The sequence below is a fragment of the Paroedura picta genome, chromosome 3, assembly GCF_049243985.1.
Source record: "Paroedura picta isolate Pp20150507F chromosome 3, Ppicta_v3.0, whole genome shotgun sequence".
NCBI classification, from domain to species: domain Eukaryota; kingdom Metazoa; phylum Chordata; class Lepidosauria; order Squamata; family Gekkonidae; genus Paroedura; species Paroedura picta.
Genome location: NC_135371.1, coordinates 176,035,148 through 176,050,704, shown reverse-complemented (window position 1 = coordinate 176,050,704; position 15,557 = coordinate 176,035,148). Strand labels below are relative to the sequence as shown.

Here is a 15,557-nt window from a genome sequence, read left to right as displayed (position 1 = left end):
TTATTCCCCCCTCCTCTGCTGCCTCCAATCCCCCCCCCCTCGTTCAAGGCAGTCTTCAAGCAAAGGTTGGATGCACACTTTTCTTGGATGCTTTAGGATGCTCTGGGCTGATCCTGCGTTGAGCAGGGGGTTGGACTAGATGGCCTTTGTGTCCCTTTCCCACTCTAGGATTCTAGGAGTCTAGTTCAGCAGTGGAATAGGCTGCCTAAGGAGGTGGTGAGCTCCCCCTCACTGGCTGTCTTCAAGCAAAGGCTGGATACACACTTTTCTTGGATGCTTTAGGATGCTCTGGGCTGATTCTGCAATGAGCAGGGGGTTGGACTAGATGGCCTGTATGGCCCCTTCCAACTCTATGATTCTGTGATTCTATGAAAGAAAGAGACTCCTGCTGTGCTTGGCTCCCCACCCCCCCCTTCTGAACTTCCTTATTCACATGCAGAACACTTTCCTGTTTCAAAGGGAGGGGGGATAGAGGAAGACCCGAGTTCAAATCAGTTCAAACCAATCTGGATTCAGCAGAAAAACTAAAGTAAGTGAAGAATCAGCCCAGCTTGGTGGAGTGGTTAGGAGCACGGACTTCTAATCTGGCGAGTGGGGTGTGGTTCCCCACTCCCCTACCTTTAGCAAGTTGGTGACCTTGGGCTAGTCACAGCACTGATAAAGCTGTTCTGACTGAGCAGGGCTCTCTCAGCCCGACCTCCCCCACACAGTGTGTGTTGTAGGGAGAGGAAAAGGAAGGCAATTGGAAGCCGCTTAGAGACTCCTTTGGATAGAGAAAAGCGACATATAAAAACAACTTTTCTTCTTCAGTGATATCAGGGCTCTCTCGGCCTCACCCTCCTCACAGGGTGCCTGTTGTGGGGAGAGGAAAGGGAAGGTGAATGGAAGCCGCTTTGAGACTCCTTTGGGCAGAGAAAAGCAGCCTATAAGAACCAACTCTTCTTCTTCAGTAATCTCAGGGCTCTCTCAGCCTCACCCACCCCACAGGGTGTCTGTTGTGGGGAGAGGAAAGGGAAGGCGACTGGAAGCCCCTTTGAGACTCCTTTGGGTAGAGAAAAGAGGCATATAAGAACCAACTCTTCTTCTTCTTCAGTAATCTCAGGGCTCTCTCAGCCTCACCCACCTCACAGGGTGTCTGTTGTGGGGAGAGGAAAGGGAAGGCGACTGGAAGCCCCTTTGAGACTCCTTTGGGTAGAGAAAAGCGGCATATAAGAACCAACTCTTCTTCTTCTTCAGTAATCTCAGGGCTCTCTCAGCCTCACCCACCCCACAGGGTGTCTGTTGTGGGGAGAGGAAAGGGAAGGCGACTGGAAGCCCCTTTGAGACTCCTTTGGGCAGAGAAAAGCAGCCTATAAGAACCAACTCTTCTTCTTCAGTAATCTCAGGGCTCTCTCAGCCTCACCCACCTCACAGGGTGTCTGTGGAGATTGGAAGCCGCTTTGAGACTCCTTCAGGTAGAGAAAAGCGGCATATTTTCGTCCCAGAATACATCCCGAGAGGGGGTGGAGTCCATCAACCCACACTTCTTCCCGACATCCTATATGCTTTACCAATTTCCACAAAGCTGTATCTAGACACGGGCAATTTTAGATCCAGAAAGAGAATCAGGGGGTGGGACAAGGCAAATTTGGGGGGGGGGGGTCTCTGGCAAGTTGGCTTCTGCCAGAATCAAGATACGCGACCGTGTCTCAACGCTCAAAGTGAAATTTCACCTAAAATGTAAATTCCAATTTAAAATTCAAAATTTCATTCCGCCTCTACGTACTTCACATACGAGACATTAAGCCAGCGGGTTGCTTCGGCAGAGGTTGACCCAAGAGGAGGGGAAATGAGAAACTTTCCTTTCCAGCTGGCCAAAGAGATGCTGGAGCGGAAGGGCCCAATCTGAGTGGGCAGGTGGAACACTCCGCCGCGTTCAGGTCTAGCACCTCCGTCGTGACACAACCTTCCAGCCCCACAGCTGGATCCCATGACACAGAAGGGCCTTTTTGCCCCAGAAGGAGCCATGAGGGATGGGCCCTGCTGTCTGTCTCAGAATAATCCCTGCTGGGGGCGGGGGGGATGTGGTTTCTGGTAGGCTTTTCTCAGCATACCGTGATGCAGGAAGAAGAATCTCTTTCCACTGCAGTGGACAAAACCGTTCCCTGAAGCCTTCCATTCTCAGAGCAGCAGGGCTCGAGTGGCATCATGGAAGGGCTCGTGCGACGGAGAGGAGACAAATCCTCTTCCGGTGCTGACTGAGCAGGCTGTCTCTCACCTCCAAACTCATTTCTCCCATCAGTTTAACTCAGCAGAGACTCACAAAGGGGGGGGGGGAGGGATACTGAACTGAACACGGTCATCTGAAGGCTGGTTGGTATTCCCAGAGCTCTCCAGCCCCCACCTGGAGGTCGACACCTCTCTGAGCACTCTGACCTGAAATTGTGTTTTGAGACTGCTACTGAAGCAGTACCAGAACTGCAGAGTCCGTGCCGGCACACAGCAGGGCTCCCCAGGATTGCACAAGTGACCTATAAGTGCGCATATTTCTCCCAGTCTGCATTTCCATCCAGGCCTGGCTCTGTGGAGTCCAGGGCATTTCTTTCTTTCTTTCTTTCTTTCTTTCTTTCTTTCTTTCTTTCTTTCTTTCTTTCTTTCTTTCTTTCTTTCTTTCTTTCTTTCTTTCTTTCTTTCTTTCTTTCTTTCTTTCTTTCTTCTTGTTGTTGTTAGGTGCGAAGTCGTGTCCGACCCATCGCGACCGCATGGACAATGATCCTCCAGGCCTTCCTGTCCTCTCCCACTCCCCCGAGTCCATTTAAGTTTGCACTGACTGCTTCAGTGACTCCATCCAGCCACCTCATTCTCTGTTGTCCCCTTCTTCTTTTGCCCTCGATCGCTCCCAGCATCAGGCTCTTCTCCAGGGAGTCCTTCCTTCTCATGAGGTGGCCAAAGTATTTGAGTTTCATCTTCAGGATCTGGCCTTCTAAGGAGCAGTCCAGGCTGATCTCCTCTAGGACTGACTGGTGATATATGTGGTACATTTGTATAAAACTCAAGTGCAGAAACATTTGCTGGAAGCACAGAAGCGGTCCCTCAGATACGCAGGACCCAAACTGGGCATGGCATTAACATGGCAATAAATAAGGGAGGGAAATGTTTTGGGCCAGATGGATTTCTAGCAGGGGCTAAAGATTATTTGCCAGAAGTGCTTTATTCTAGCATTAGGGGTTAAATCAAGTTTTCTCAAATCTGGAGCAGAAATGGTTCAGCCAAGACAGCTGCCGTAGTAGAGAAACTCATTCTCAGGCATTTCCGTTGTCACCAGCAGCAACCAGCTCAGTTGCACTTCCGGGGGATCGGTGCCTTGGTACGAAAGTCTGCTTTTGCATCAAGGATTTCCTGTGTTTCAACCTCCAGGCCGATGCTGTGTGTTGCTTTTTCCTATTTCCACCTGAGGTCATCTTCTGTTTATGCACAGACCGTTAACAGCCTGTTCCTTCCACCCAAAACACCCGCCTGCTTTATTTTAAACCTGTTGCAAACCGGTGCTTCCCCAGGCAGGCTGCAATCGACCTAGCGGAGTTTGACAGGTGGCAGAATTTCAGCAGGACGTCAGTGGCTCTTTCCGTGGGATCAGGACCACAAGGGGCCCGGCCCCTGTAGAAAGGAGAGCAGGGGAAGAGAATTGCCTGACTTTTAAGCAAGAGGGAGGGAAGCATCAGAGCCCTTTCTGTTGGATTGACTAAAACTTTGGGTGAGATACTGGATAATTCCTATCCAGCCGTTGCCATGCACCTGTGCATGTGTGTGTGTGTGTTTTAAAAGCAAAGAACAACTTACAGATCAGTACGCCTTTTAGGAAAGGAACATCGGAACAGTCTGCAAAGAAGTGGAACTTTAAAAAAATATTTTTGAATGGCGCAGAAAAGAGTAACAGAGTTAAGACAGGAAAGGGTTTCCTTAGGAGAAATGACTGAGAGGCGACATGAGAGGGGTTGACAAAATGATGCCCGGGAGAGAGAAAGAAGTCCTCCTGTCCCTTTCCCATGAGACAAGAACCCCGTGAAATTCATGAGCAGCAGGCTTGGGAAGAAAGAGAGGCCGTTCTTCTCCCCCAAAAGAGTCCTGAACCCGTGACATTCCCTGGCGCCAGGAGCACAGGCCACTCCAGGAGGGGACTGGAGACACATCTGGAGCAGACGTCCCTCAGTGGCTCTTAGTTCACATGGCATAGAAGGAACTCTCTCTGGGACAGGGAGGCCCTGTCTTCTTGGTGTTCGGGGAGCAACAGTGTGTGTGTGTGTGGGGGGGGGTCTTCTGGGGTTCTGCCCTGGCTGGTGGACCTCCTGGTGGCCCCTGGGGTTTGGCCACTGGCCTCTGTGGGACACAGAGGGTTGGACTGGATGGGTGACTGGTCTGATCCAACATGGCTTCTTATGCCTGGGGCAGGGATGCTCTGTCTTCTGGGTGCTTGGAGAGGGGGCCACAGTGGGAGGGCTTCTGGAGTTCTCTTGGTGGGCCATGGAGATCTCCCAGAACTACAAGTGGCCTCCAGACTTCAGAGACCCTCGTGCATTAAAAGGGCAGGATCCATTTTTGTGGGCCCGCACGGGTGGCACTTCTCGGTGGATCCAGGAACCTGTGAAGGAGAAGGAAGGAGGCCTCAACCATCAGCAAAACTCTTCTTCTTCTTCAAAGGACTTTCCGCTTTGCACTAGAGGAAATTCTTCAGCCCAAAAAGAAAGATTCTTTCCTCTTCAAAAGGATGTTTTGAGGTTACTTGACCACAGCTCAAAGGCAGTTAAAGAAAGCAATGGAAACTAGACATGGGAGGGCAAGAGGAAAAAGGCTTTGGGGCCCGTTTCACAGGTCACAACTACACACGTACACACACACATGCACACAGCCGTACTCACAATCCCCCCAACAGCTCTTCGTTTCAAAGATGAAAAAGCGGCAGAGGATACCTGTGTCTCTTTCTCCCTCTGAATAAATCTTTGTTGGTCTTCAAGGTGCTTCTGGAGTCTGATCAGAGAGTCGACCACTACCACTGCCGGTCCCCATTCAGATGTGCTAAATAATGCAGTTTCCAACCACTTCAGCCCCCATTTGCAAGTGGATCTATTGAGATCCAGTTGTTGGAGACGAATATTGAGGGTGCCCTCCTGCTTTTACTGTATTGCCTTCTCCCTTGTGACCAGATTCATGGTTAATCCTCTAATCTGGAGCACCTGGTTTGATTCTTTGTTCCTCCTCCACAGGCAACCATTTGGGTGACCATGGTCTAGTCACAGTCTTGATAGAGCTGTTCTCCCAGATCAGTTTTTTCAGAGCTCTCTCAACCCCTCCTCCCTCACAGGGCGCCTGTTGTGGGGAGAGGAAGGGAGGGCAATTGGAAGTAGCTTTGAGGCCCCTTTGGGTAGCAAAAAACGGGATATAAAAACCAAGGCCTCTTCTTCTTGTTCTTATTTGAAACACTTATTAGCTTCCTTCCCTTCCCACGGAGCGCAAGGTGGCTTATGCTAAGTGTAATCCACGGACTTTACTGATGACAGAGGACTCTGTGTTTCTCTGAAGGAGCAGAACTACGGTTGAGTCCAGGGACACCTTGAAGGCCACCAGCAATATTTTATTCTGGCCACGAGTCTTCGTGTGCCTGCAAACTAACAACCCGAATAAGACCTGGCTGTTCTTATTGGTGCCCCTCGACTCCGACTCGGTTTTCCTGATGATCGTCTTAGAGGTTTGCCTCTAATCTGTCGTTCCATCTCTTGGTGTTTTTTGCTGGCTGCTGCCCCTGCTTTGTGTCCTGCAATCCACCTCGAGTCTGAACAGGAAAGGGGAAACTATAAATGCACAAAATGAAAGTGGGGGGGATCAAGCTGCAGCCCACAAACTCTGAGCTGCAAGAATGCAGCAGAACAGCGAAAGAGGAGGGAGTTCACTCCGCTGAGAGGGGCTGAACATAACTCAGCCAGACAAGCATCACCACGTTCATTTATTTTTCACCTTAGAAAATTATTATTGCAGCTCATGCTGACTCTCGTAAAATGAGGTACATCATACATTAAAATGGCAAAGCTTAAAAAAAAAACATTTTCAAAAAAATCATTAAAAAAAAATCCAACAGAATAACATCCAAGTTGTGATTTTGGAGCTAGCAGCAACCAGGAAACAAACCTTTCTTAGAACCACCTCTTTAAGAAAACCGGGAGGGGAATTTCAGAAACATCAGCATATTCTGAGTAGTCACAGGCACCCCGCATAATGGAGTCATGTTTTAAGGGAAGAGTTACAGCAGCACGGTCTCTCTCGGAGGCAACAGGAAATCGTCCGGCTGGCAGAATCAAACTGAGGGCCCAGCCCCAGGATACACCGGACACGTGTGGGTTCACGTGTGCACAGCCACACTCAGTCAGAGGTGCACCGGGGAAACTCACCTTTAAAAGCGCTCGCTTGCTCAGCACTGTACTGAGCGTTTTAAAAAATATATTTATTTTAATTTATTTTATTTATTATTTAATTTTTATACCGCCGCTCTCCCCATGGTCTCGCGGCGGTTCACACAAGCTAAAACAATAACATACAATAAAACCCCATAAAATACCCTTATGACATTAAATGAACAGACGGCGACCTACCACAGTCTTCAGTTCCCTCCCCTCTCCTCCCTCGTTCAACTGGAGGGCCAAGTCTCCTTCCACGGGGAGAGAGGAGCCAGATCTAATTTGTGACAGGGATCCTGTGATGGGAACACCGGGACTCCTTCCTGGAGCCTCAACCGTACACCTGGCGGAAGAGCTCCGTCTTGCAGGCCCTGCGGAAAGTTGACAACTCCAGCAGGTCCCCAGTTTTTCCAGGAGTTTGTTCCACCAGGTTGGGGCCAGGACTGAAAAAGCCCTGGCCTGGGTCGAGTCCAAGCGGATGTCCTAAGGGCCTGGGACAACCTGTAGTTTCACACCTGCAGAGCGAAGAGCAACCAAGCGGTCCTGCAGGTAGGTAGGACCCAGGCCACGTATGGCCTTAAAGGTCAGTGCCAAGACCTTGAACTTGACCCAGAAGCAGACTGGTGACCAGTGCAGTTGTCTCAGCCCAGGCTGAATACGGGCCCTCCAGGATGTTCTAGTGAGGACCCTCACAGCTGCATTTCGTACCAGCTGCTGTTTCCGGATCAAAGCCAAGGGCAGGCCTGCGTAGAGCGAGTCTCCCCAGTGGTGGTGAATTGGGCTGCCACCCCCACTCCGACCCAGCACCAGTCAGGCGTTATCACACTGCTTAGGCCCTGGCTGTGCAGGAGCCAAAAGGTGCCCAGGTGAGAGGGAAGGGGGGGGGAAGACCCCCACGGAAGTCTGGACCAATAAGGGAATCCATCTGGCCTGCTTATACCACTGAGGGGACACATTAACCCACTGTGGGAGGGGCCACGTGAATCCAGTCCACGGAGCACATGGGCACAGCTGCTGAGATGGGCTTCAGAGGTCAACTAGACAGCAGGCATCCACCGGATACCCCACCGTGCCAAACCGTTAGACAAAAGTTCTCATACAATCATAGAATCATAGAGTTGGAAGGGGCCATACAGGCCATCAAGTCCCACCCCCTGCTCAACACAGGATCAGCCCTGAGCATCCTAAAGCATCCCAGAAAAGTGTGTATCCAACCGTTGCTTGAAGACTGCCAGTGAGGGGGAGATCACCACCTCCTTAGGCAGCCTATTCCACTGCTGAACTACTCTGACTGTGAACATTTTTTTTCCTGATATCTAGCCTATATCGTTGTACTTGAAGTTTAAACCCATTACTGCGTGTCCTCTCCTCTGCAGCCAACGGAAACAGCATCCTGCCCTCCTCCAAGTGACAACCTTTCAAATATTTAAAGAGGGCTATCATGTCCCCTCTCAACCTCCTTTTCTCCAGGCTGAACATTCCCAAGTCCCTCAACCTATCTTCATAGGGCTTGGTCCCTTGGCCCCAGATCATCTTCGTCGCTCTCCTCTGTACCCTTTCAATTTTATCTACGTCCTTCTTGAAGTGAGGCCTCCAGAACTGCACACAGGACTCCAGGTGTGGTCTGACCAGTGCCGTATACAATGGGACTATGACATCTTGTGATTTTGATGTGATGCCCCTGTTGATACAGCCCAAAATGGCATTTGCCTTTTTTACCGCTGCATCACACTGCCTGCTCATGTTTAGTTTACAATCCACAAGTACCCCAAGGTCTCGTATCCCCCATCCGGTAGGCATGCTTTTCATTTTTCTGACCCAAAGTGACCTTTTGCTTGAGTCAAGTCATACTAGCACATACACCCATTCTTCGCCCAACACGGTCCATGAAATCCACATCAACATTTTCAACAGAAAATAAGAACCAGCAACAGCCTCGAGGGATCCCCGCAGGGGACATCGTCTCAAGCGCTGCTCTGAAGGAACCTTCCAAGATCTTCCCAAATCCGCTCCACTTCTGGAGGGGCGTGAGAGCAGCTGTTCTCCCCCGCAGATTCAGAGTCGCAGTTCCCAGGGACGGGGAAGAGCCCAAAGGCCGTACCCTCACCGAAATACCACAGGGTAGATTTGCGTCGGCCTTGTGCTGTAGTGATGCTCATGGTGAGTGTCCCGTAGAGCACATCCCCCTCCCTCAGCAGGCAGGGCGAGGCAGCCCCGAAAGCAGAGAGCGATCTGTTGGTGGGGGGAGACAGGTGCAGAGGGAGGGTGAGGAGGGGGGCCGGACCGTGGGCAGTCTGGCGATGGAGGGTCAAGGTGGCGTTCCCCTTCTCCTGGGAGGAGCTCCTGACGAAGTGGATGGCACTCAGCTGGGCATAGACGAAGTAAAGCCCCTGATTCTTAACCTTGAGCGTGCAAGAGGACGGGCTGTATTCGAATCCTGGTCCGAGGTATACGCCGTCCATTCTGCCGTCAGCCGACCACTGCAGTTTCCCCTGCTTCATGATTTCTGTCAGGAAACAAGAGCAGAAGAGGATTAACACGATGAGGGGAGCTCAGTTGGGTCAGTTTCAGAACCAGCCCAGGCCAGGGTGTCGGACTAGGATGTGGGAGCCTACCCCGCAGGGCTGTTGAGAAGAGAAGGATGCCAGCCACTCTGGGTCCTCGTTGGAGAGAGGTGGGAAGCAAATAAAGCAAGTCAAGACTGAATCTGTCGCCATCCCATCTTGTTTCTCTGGTAGCCCAAGTGAGGTGAACTGAAAGTCGCGCTCCGGATTTCCTAGACCCCGGATCACCAGAGACCCCGGCCACAGACCCTCTGCCAGACAATGTTCCTCAGCTCTTGGAATCATAGAATCACAGAATCATGGAGTTGGAAGGGAACTCCTGGGTCATCTAGTCCAGCCCCCTGCACTATGCAGGACGTTCACAACCCTCTCGCTCATCCACTGTCACCTGCCACCCCCCTGAACCTTCACAGAATCAGCCTCTCTGTCAGATGGCTCTCCATCCTCTGCTTAAAAATCTCCAGAGATGGAGAACCCACCACCTCCCGAGGAAGCCTGTTCCACTGAGGAACCGCTCTGACTGTCAGGAACTTCTTCCTGAGGTTGAGACGGAATTTATTTGCATTAATTTCATCCCATTCGTTCTGGTCTGTCCCTCCGGGGCAAGAGAGAACAATTCTGCTCCATCCTCTACATGGCAGCCTTTTAAATACTTGAGGATGGTGATCAGATCCCCTCTCCAGGCTAAACATCCCTCTTCAACTGGGGTGCCCAAAACTGAACCCAGGACTCCAAGTGAGGCCGAACCAGAGCAGAGTAAAGCGGTACCATCACCTCCCGTGATCTGGACACGATACTCCGTTTGATACAGCCCAAAATCCCATTTGCCTTCTTAGCCACCGAGTCACACTGCTGACTCCTGTTCAATGTATGGTCCACTAAGACTCCCAGATCCTTTTTGCACATTCTACTGCCAAGACAAGTCCCCCCCATCCTATATTGGTGTATTTGGTTTTTCCTACCTAAATGCAGGACTTTACATTTGTCCCTATTGAACTTCATTTTATTCAGTTTCGCCCCCTTCTGGAGCCTATGAAGACCCTTGCCATCTGCCTTGTCCTACTCTGAGCTTTGAGGGGCCCCGTGCTTGAAGGAAGGAGTCTCAGAAGGGCCCCGCGGAGCAGACTGACCTCTGAGGCCAGATCAGAGTCCAGCACCCGGATAGAGAGCAGCAGACGCCTTGGAAGGGGCGAGAAAGGAGTGGGGGGGGGGGGTGATGCCAAGACCTCAGTTTCATTCAGCCCAGGGGGAAAGGGGTAGCCGGGAGGGGCAGCGGATCTGCAGAGCCCTTGGGCAGCCCCCTCAAGCTCAAGAAGACCAAGGTGTGGGGTTTGGGGCCTGCCAAGCGCCCTGAGATGGCGACCCCCAACGGGAGGGAGGGAGGGAGAGGACCCCCACCCAGGGAAGCCGCCAGAGCCGCGAAGGGCGTCTCGAAGAGCCTGGAGGGGGCGCCGGGAGTGCGAGGGCGCCGGAGGGCACTTCGGGCTTGGCCAAGGGGCGCCTCGTTCGAGGGGGCGGGCGGGGGCGGGGGGAGACCCAGGGGCCGGCGAAGCCGTTGCCTTCCGGCCTTGGCTGGGTCCCAGAGGATGGGAGGGGGGTCGTGGGGGGGGGGGCTACAGGCAGGGAGGGGGGAGGGAGGGAGCTGTCGAGGCTACTTACTGCCGGGGCCGAGGAGGAGGAGGCGGGCGCCGCGAGGCCCGGAGAGAGAAGAGGAGGAGGCGCCGCCGCCACCGGAGCCCAGCCCCGGGGAGCCCTCGTGTCCTGTCCGCCCGGCGAGCAGGTGGGTGGCCACGACCCCCACGACGGCCCCCACGACTCCGGCCAGCAGCGCCCACCCGACGGCCACCCTGCCGCGGCACACGCGGGGGACCCCCGACGCCGACGCCGCCTCCGGCTCCGGCACCTCCATGGCAGGAGCGCGACGGCCGCGACGGCAGCGCTTAAAAGCTCCAGGGGGCGGGGTGGGGCGGGGCGGGGCTGCCCCTTAGGTCGGGTTGCCAACCCCCAGGGTCATGGCGAGGGAGGAGGAGCCCGGGAGGCTGCCAAGCAACAGTGGGAGGGGCTGCCCTCAGGAGGTGGGGAGCTCCCCCTCACTGGGGGTCTTCAAGCAGCGGCTGGACAGATCCTTCTCCTGGATGCTTGAGGCTGATCCTGCCCTGAGCAGGGGGTGGGACTAGATGGCCTGCATGGCCCCTTCCCACTCTAGGATTCTGTGATTTAATGCCGTCTATCCTGTCAAGCTTTTTAAAAGTCACTCTAACCTTCTGTCAAAAAATCGCATGAGCGCTACACTGCAGGATTGTGGTGCAATCTCCCCCCCCCCACAACAAAGGCTTAATGCCTCTCCCTCTTGCCCTCCCCCCCCCCCCCCGGCTTTCCAGTGTAGGGACACAAACACAGGCCGTCTGTTCCCCAACATCAGAAACAGTTGAAGGGCACAGCAATTTCGAGTGCGTTTTTAAAAAATCCCCCTGCTCCTGGGCCTGAATGCCAGGGGCCCAGACTTCTGCCTTTGCTTCTGCCAGTTGGGGGGTGGGGTGGGCGAGGGGAGAGGGTGCATGAGAGCAGCATTGATGTGCTTTGCCATCGCAGAATTTCCGACCAAGCTCTCACTGATGTGGTAAAGCTCTGCTGGGCGCGTACCACTTCAAGAGAGCAGGTGCTGGGATGGAAGACGCCCACATTTGGTGCCAGCAGTGGTGGAAAAGCCACGTCAAGTCACGGCAGACTGACGGCAAGGCTGGGTTTCCAAAGCAGGAGGGGAACCCAGCTGGTTTGTTTTGGGATGTTTGGCTAATCTAGCAGAGTTTCCCCTGGCCATAGAAGCGTCATCCTGCGTGCAGGAGAGTCGTAGAGTGGGAAGGGGCCCTGCAGGCCATCTAGTCCCACCCCCTGCTCAACGCGGGATCCACCTAGATAAACAAAGCCTAAACAAACCTCCCAAAAAGTATATTGCAAAAATGTTAAGTAGATTCACGTAGATTCATGGAAAATTGATACAGCCCAAAATCCCATTTGCCTCTTTAGCCACTGAGTCACACTGCTGACTCCTGTTCAATGTCTGGTCTACTAATACTCCTAGATCCTTTTCACACATGCTGCTGCCAAGACAAGTCTCCCCCATCTTATATTGGTGTATTTGGTTTTTCCTACCTAAATGCAGGACTTTACATTTGTCCCTGAAGATGAAACTCAAATACTTTGGCCACCTCATGAGAAGGAAGGACTCCTTGGAGAAGAGCCTCATGCTGGGAGCGACTGAGGGCAAAAGAAGAAGGGGACGACAGAGAACGAGGTGGCTGGATGGAGTCACTGAAGCAGTCGGTGCAAACTTAAATGGACTCCGGGGAATGGTAGAGGACAGAAAGGCCTGGAGGATCAATGTCCAGGGGGTCGCGATGGGTCGGACACGACTTCGCACCTAACAACAACAACAACACTTGTCCCTTTTGGACTTCATTTTAGCCCTCGCCAGATGGGGATACCCTTCCTGTGTGAGAAGGGAAGGGCCAATGTTGTCACCGACCCCCTTCTCAGGGGCTGGAATCCGGAGTGCCCAGCTTGGCCGAAGGCATCCGGAACGTAACCTGCTCACTCGCCACAGTTCCAAGGGTGGCCACAGCTTCGAACCATCAGCTCTCCTCTTTTGTTCTGCTGCCTCAGACTGACAGGACTCTCCCTCTGGGATCCCTTTATTTCAGGAAACGGAGTTCTCTGGGTGGACCTGGCCTTGGATCTGCTCTTGGCTCTTCGAGGGGTGGAAGAGGTTTCTCTTGCTTGCTGTGCTGGTGGATGGAGCCGATCAAAATGCCCCAAGGCAATAAGAAACACTCTCCTATTTGTTTGAGCCCAGGGACCTTTAAGGACTGCAAAGTTTTACTCAAGGAATCAGACTTCATGTGCATGCACACTGCCTCAGACACAACTTGAATTCATCTTAAAGGTGTCATGGAATCATAGAGTGGGAAGGGACCTCCTGGGTCATCTAGTCCAACCCCCTGCACTATGCAGGACTCTCACAACCCTATTGCTCCTCCACGGTCACCTGCCACCCCCTTGAGCCTTCACAGAATCAGCCTCTCCGTCAGATAGCTCTCCAGCCTCTGTTTAGAAATCTCCAAAGATGGAGAACCCACCACCTCCCGAGGAAGCCTGTTCCACTGAGGAACCGCTCTCACTGTCAGGAGCCTCTTCCGGGTGTTTAGATGGAATTTAGAATCATAGAGTTGGAAGGGACCTCCTGGGTCATCTAGTCAAACCCCCTGCACTATGCAGGACACTTACAACCCTCTCACTCATCCACTGTCCCCTGCCACCCCCTTGAATCTGGATTCAAACTTTGAAGAAGAAGAAGAGTTGGTTCCTATATGCCGCTTTTCTCTACCCGAAGGAGTCTCAAAGTGGCTTACAGTCGCCTTCCCATTCCTCTCCCCACAACAGACACCCTGTGGGGTGGGTGAGGCTGAGAGAGCCCTGATATTCCTGCTCGGTTAGAACAGCTTTATCAGTGCCGTGGCGAGCCCAAGGTCACCCAGCTGGCTGCATGTGGGGGAGCGCAGAATCATTCTTTGTTCTGCTGCTTCAGACCAACACAGAATCTCCCTGTCAGGTCTGGACTTCAGGTTGCCAGTTCTGGGTTCATAAAGACGTGGGGATTTGAGGGTGGTCTTCACGCAGGGGAGGGATCTTGGCAGGCTTCCGTCCATGCAGACCACCTTCCAAAGCGAGATAATAAAGCAGAAATGCACATGGGAGGATATACGTAAACAAGAAAAACAGTGTGCAACTCTATAAATCCTATAAATTTCCAGAGAATTTGGATATTTCAATGGGAGGTCAACATTAAGCCAAGTGAGAAGGAAAGTTTGAGCGGCCTCTTTTCTGTTACTTTGAGCTCTGACCGAATGTATCAGCCACCTGCAAGTCTTGTGCAACAGAGGGAGTCCAACAATGGAACAAGATGTTACCTAAGATACCAGTTCCATTTGTTGTTTTGTTGTTGTTAGGTGCGAAGTCGTGTCCGACCCATCGCGACCCCATGGACAATGATCCGCCAGGCCTTCCTGTCCTCTACCACAGTGGTCCCCAACTTTCTGAGGTTGGGGACCGGCAGGGCATTGGGCCGCGCCCGCGCGGACCACACCCGCGCATCGGGCCGCGCCCGCGCGAATGTGCAGCCCGGCCCTGATTCCCTCTCGCAGTAAGAAGCTTCCCGGGCCGCAAGCTTGCAGCCTGGGAAGTTTTTTACTGCGGGGGCGGGGCGGGGAGAGGGAGCCGCGGCCCGGCGCCATGGCCTTTGTGGCCCGGCACCGGGCCGCAGCCGCAGGTTGGGGACCACTGCTCTACCAGTCCCCGGAGTCCATTTAAGTTTGCACCGACTGCTTCAGTGACTCCATCCAGCCACCTCATTCTCTGTCGTCCCCTTCTTCTTTTGCCCTCGATCGCTCCCAGCATTAGGCTCTTCTCCAGGGAGTCCTTCCTTCTCATGAGATGGCCAAAGTATCTGAGTTTCATCTTCAGGATCTGGCCTTCTAAAGAGCAGTCAGGGCTGATCTCCTCTAGGACTGACCGGTTTGTTCGCCTTGCAGTCCAAGGGACTCGCAAGAGTCTTCTCCAGCACCAGAGTTCAAAAGCCTCAATTCTTTGACTCTGTTGTTGTTTATTAATTTGTTGTGTATTAATAAAGATACTGAAGACCAGAAACGGCCCTTCTCTCTCTGCTTAAGGGTGGCCTCCAGTTGAAATATACGGATTCTTCGGAAACGTACCGGATTCCTAGAGCCACACTTTTCTTCTTCCTTGTCCACCTTCCTAGCAGCCCTTGTCTCCCGGAGAAGGAGGGGGGGGGAATGTTTTAAATAAATAAAGCATCAATGTGTGTGTGATCTCCAGCCTGACCCTGGAAGTTGGGAACGATGAAGAACAAGCTGACGATGCGGTATTTCTAGTACACAACACTTGTTTTTGGAAACCTCCTCCTCAGTGGCTGTGTGTTACACGGAGGTAACAGAGAAAATGCGTATTGTGTGCCAGAACCCATTTTGACGGCTTATGGAACTTCTGACATTAATAAAGTGAAGTTTCTACAGCATCGTCGGCTTGTACTTTGTCGCTCCTGGTTTCTCAGCTGGCGGGTCTTCGTCCACACCTGGAAGCTGGCAGCCCTCTTCGGACTCCACGCCAGCAAGATCCGACGGTTGACCAGTTGACCGCTATTTAGATGCAAAACTCCAATTTTGAGATTTTAAAACAGCAGGTGGCGCCCTAGAACCACTGGTTTCCAGGTGCTGAAAGAAGTAGCTGAGAATTGAAACCGGGGGAAAAGCAATGGAAATCAGGGGGTCACACAGGACTGGCTGCAGATAGCGGCTGTCTTTATCAACTGTGTTATACTGCGCTGAGGAGGAGGAGGAGAAGTTGGTTTTTATACCCCGCTTTTCACTACTTTTTCACTTAAAGCGGCTTTTTCTTTCCTTCTCCCCACCACAGACACCCCGTGAGCCTGAGAGAGCTCTGACAGAACTGCTCTGAAAGAACAGTACTATCAGGGCTTTGATGAGTCCAAGGA

At 52.6% G+C, this 15,557-nt stretch overlaps 1 protein-coding gene across 1 annotated transcript; it reads right to left on the bottom strand.

Annotated features, from left to right (window-relative positions):
* Positions 1-6,047: 6,047 nt before the first annotated feature.
* On the bottom strand, positions 6,048-10,898 carry TNFSF9 (TNF superfamily member 9). The gene is made up of 2 exons (XM_077324316.1): positions 10,649-10,898; positions 6,048-8,931 (listed from the first exon to the last, which is right to left on the bottom strand). The coding sequence occupies exons 1-2, from the start codon at positions 10,896-10,898 to the stop codon at positions 8,390-8,392; spliced, it is 792 nt and encodes a 263-aa protein (XP_077180431.1). The 3' UTR covers positions 6,048-8,389.
* Between the last annotated feature and the right edge of the window lie 4,659 nt (positions 10,899-15,557).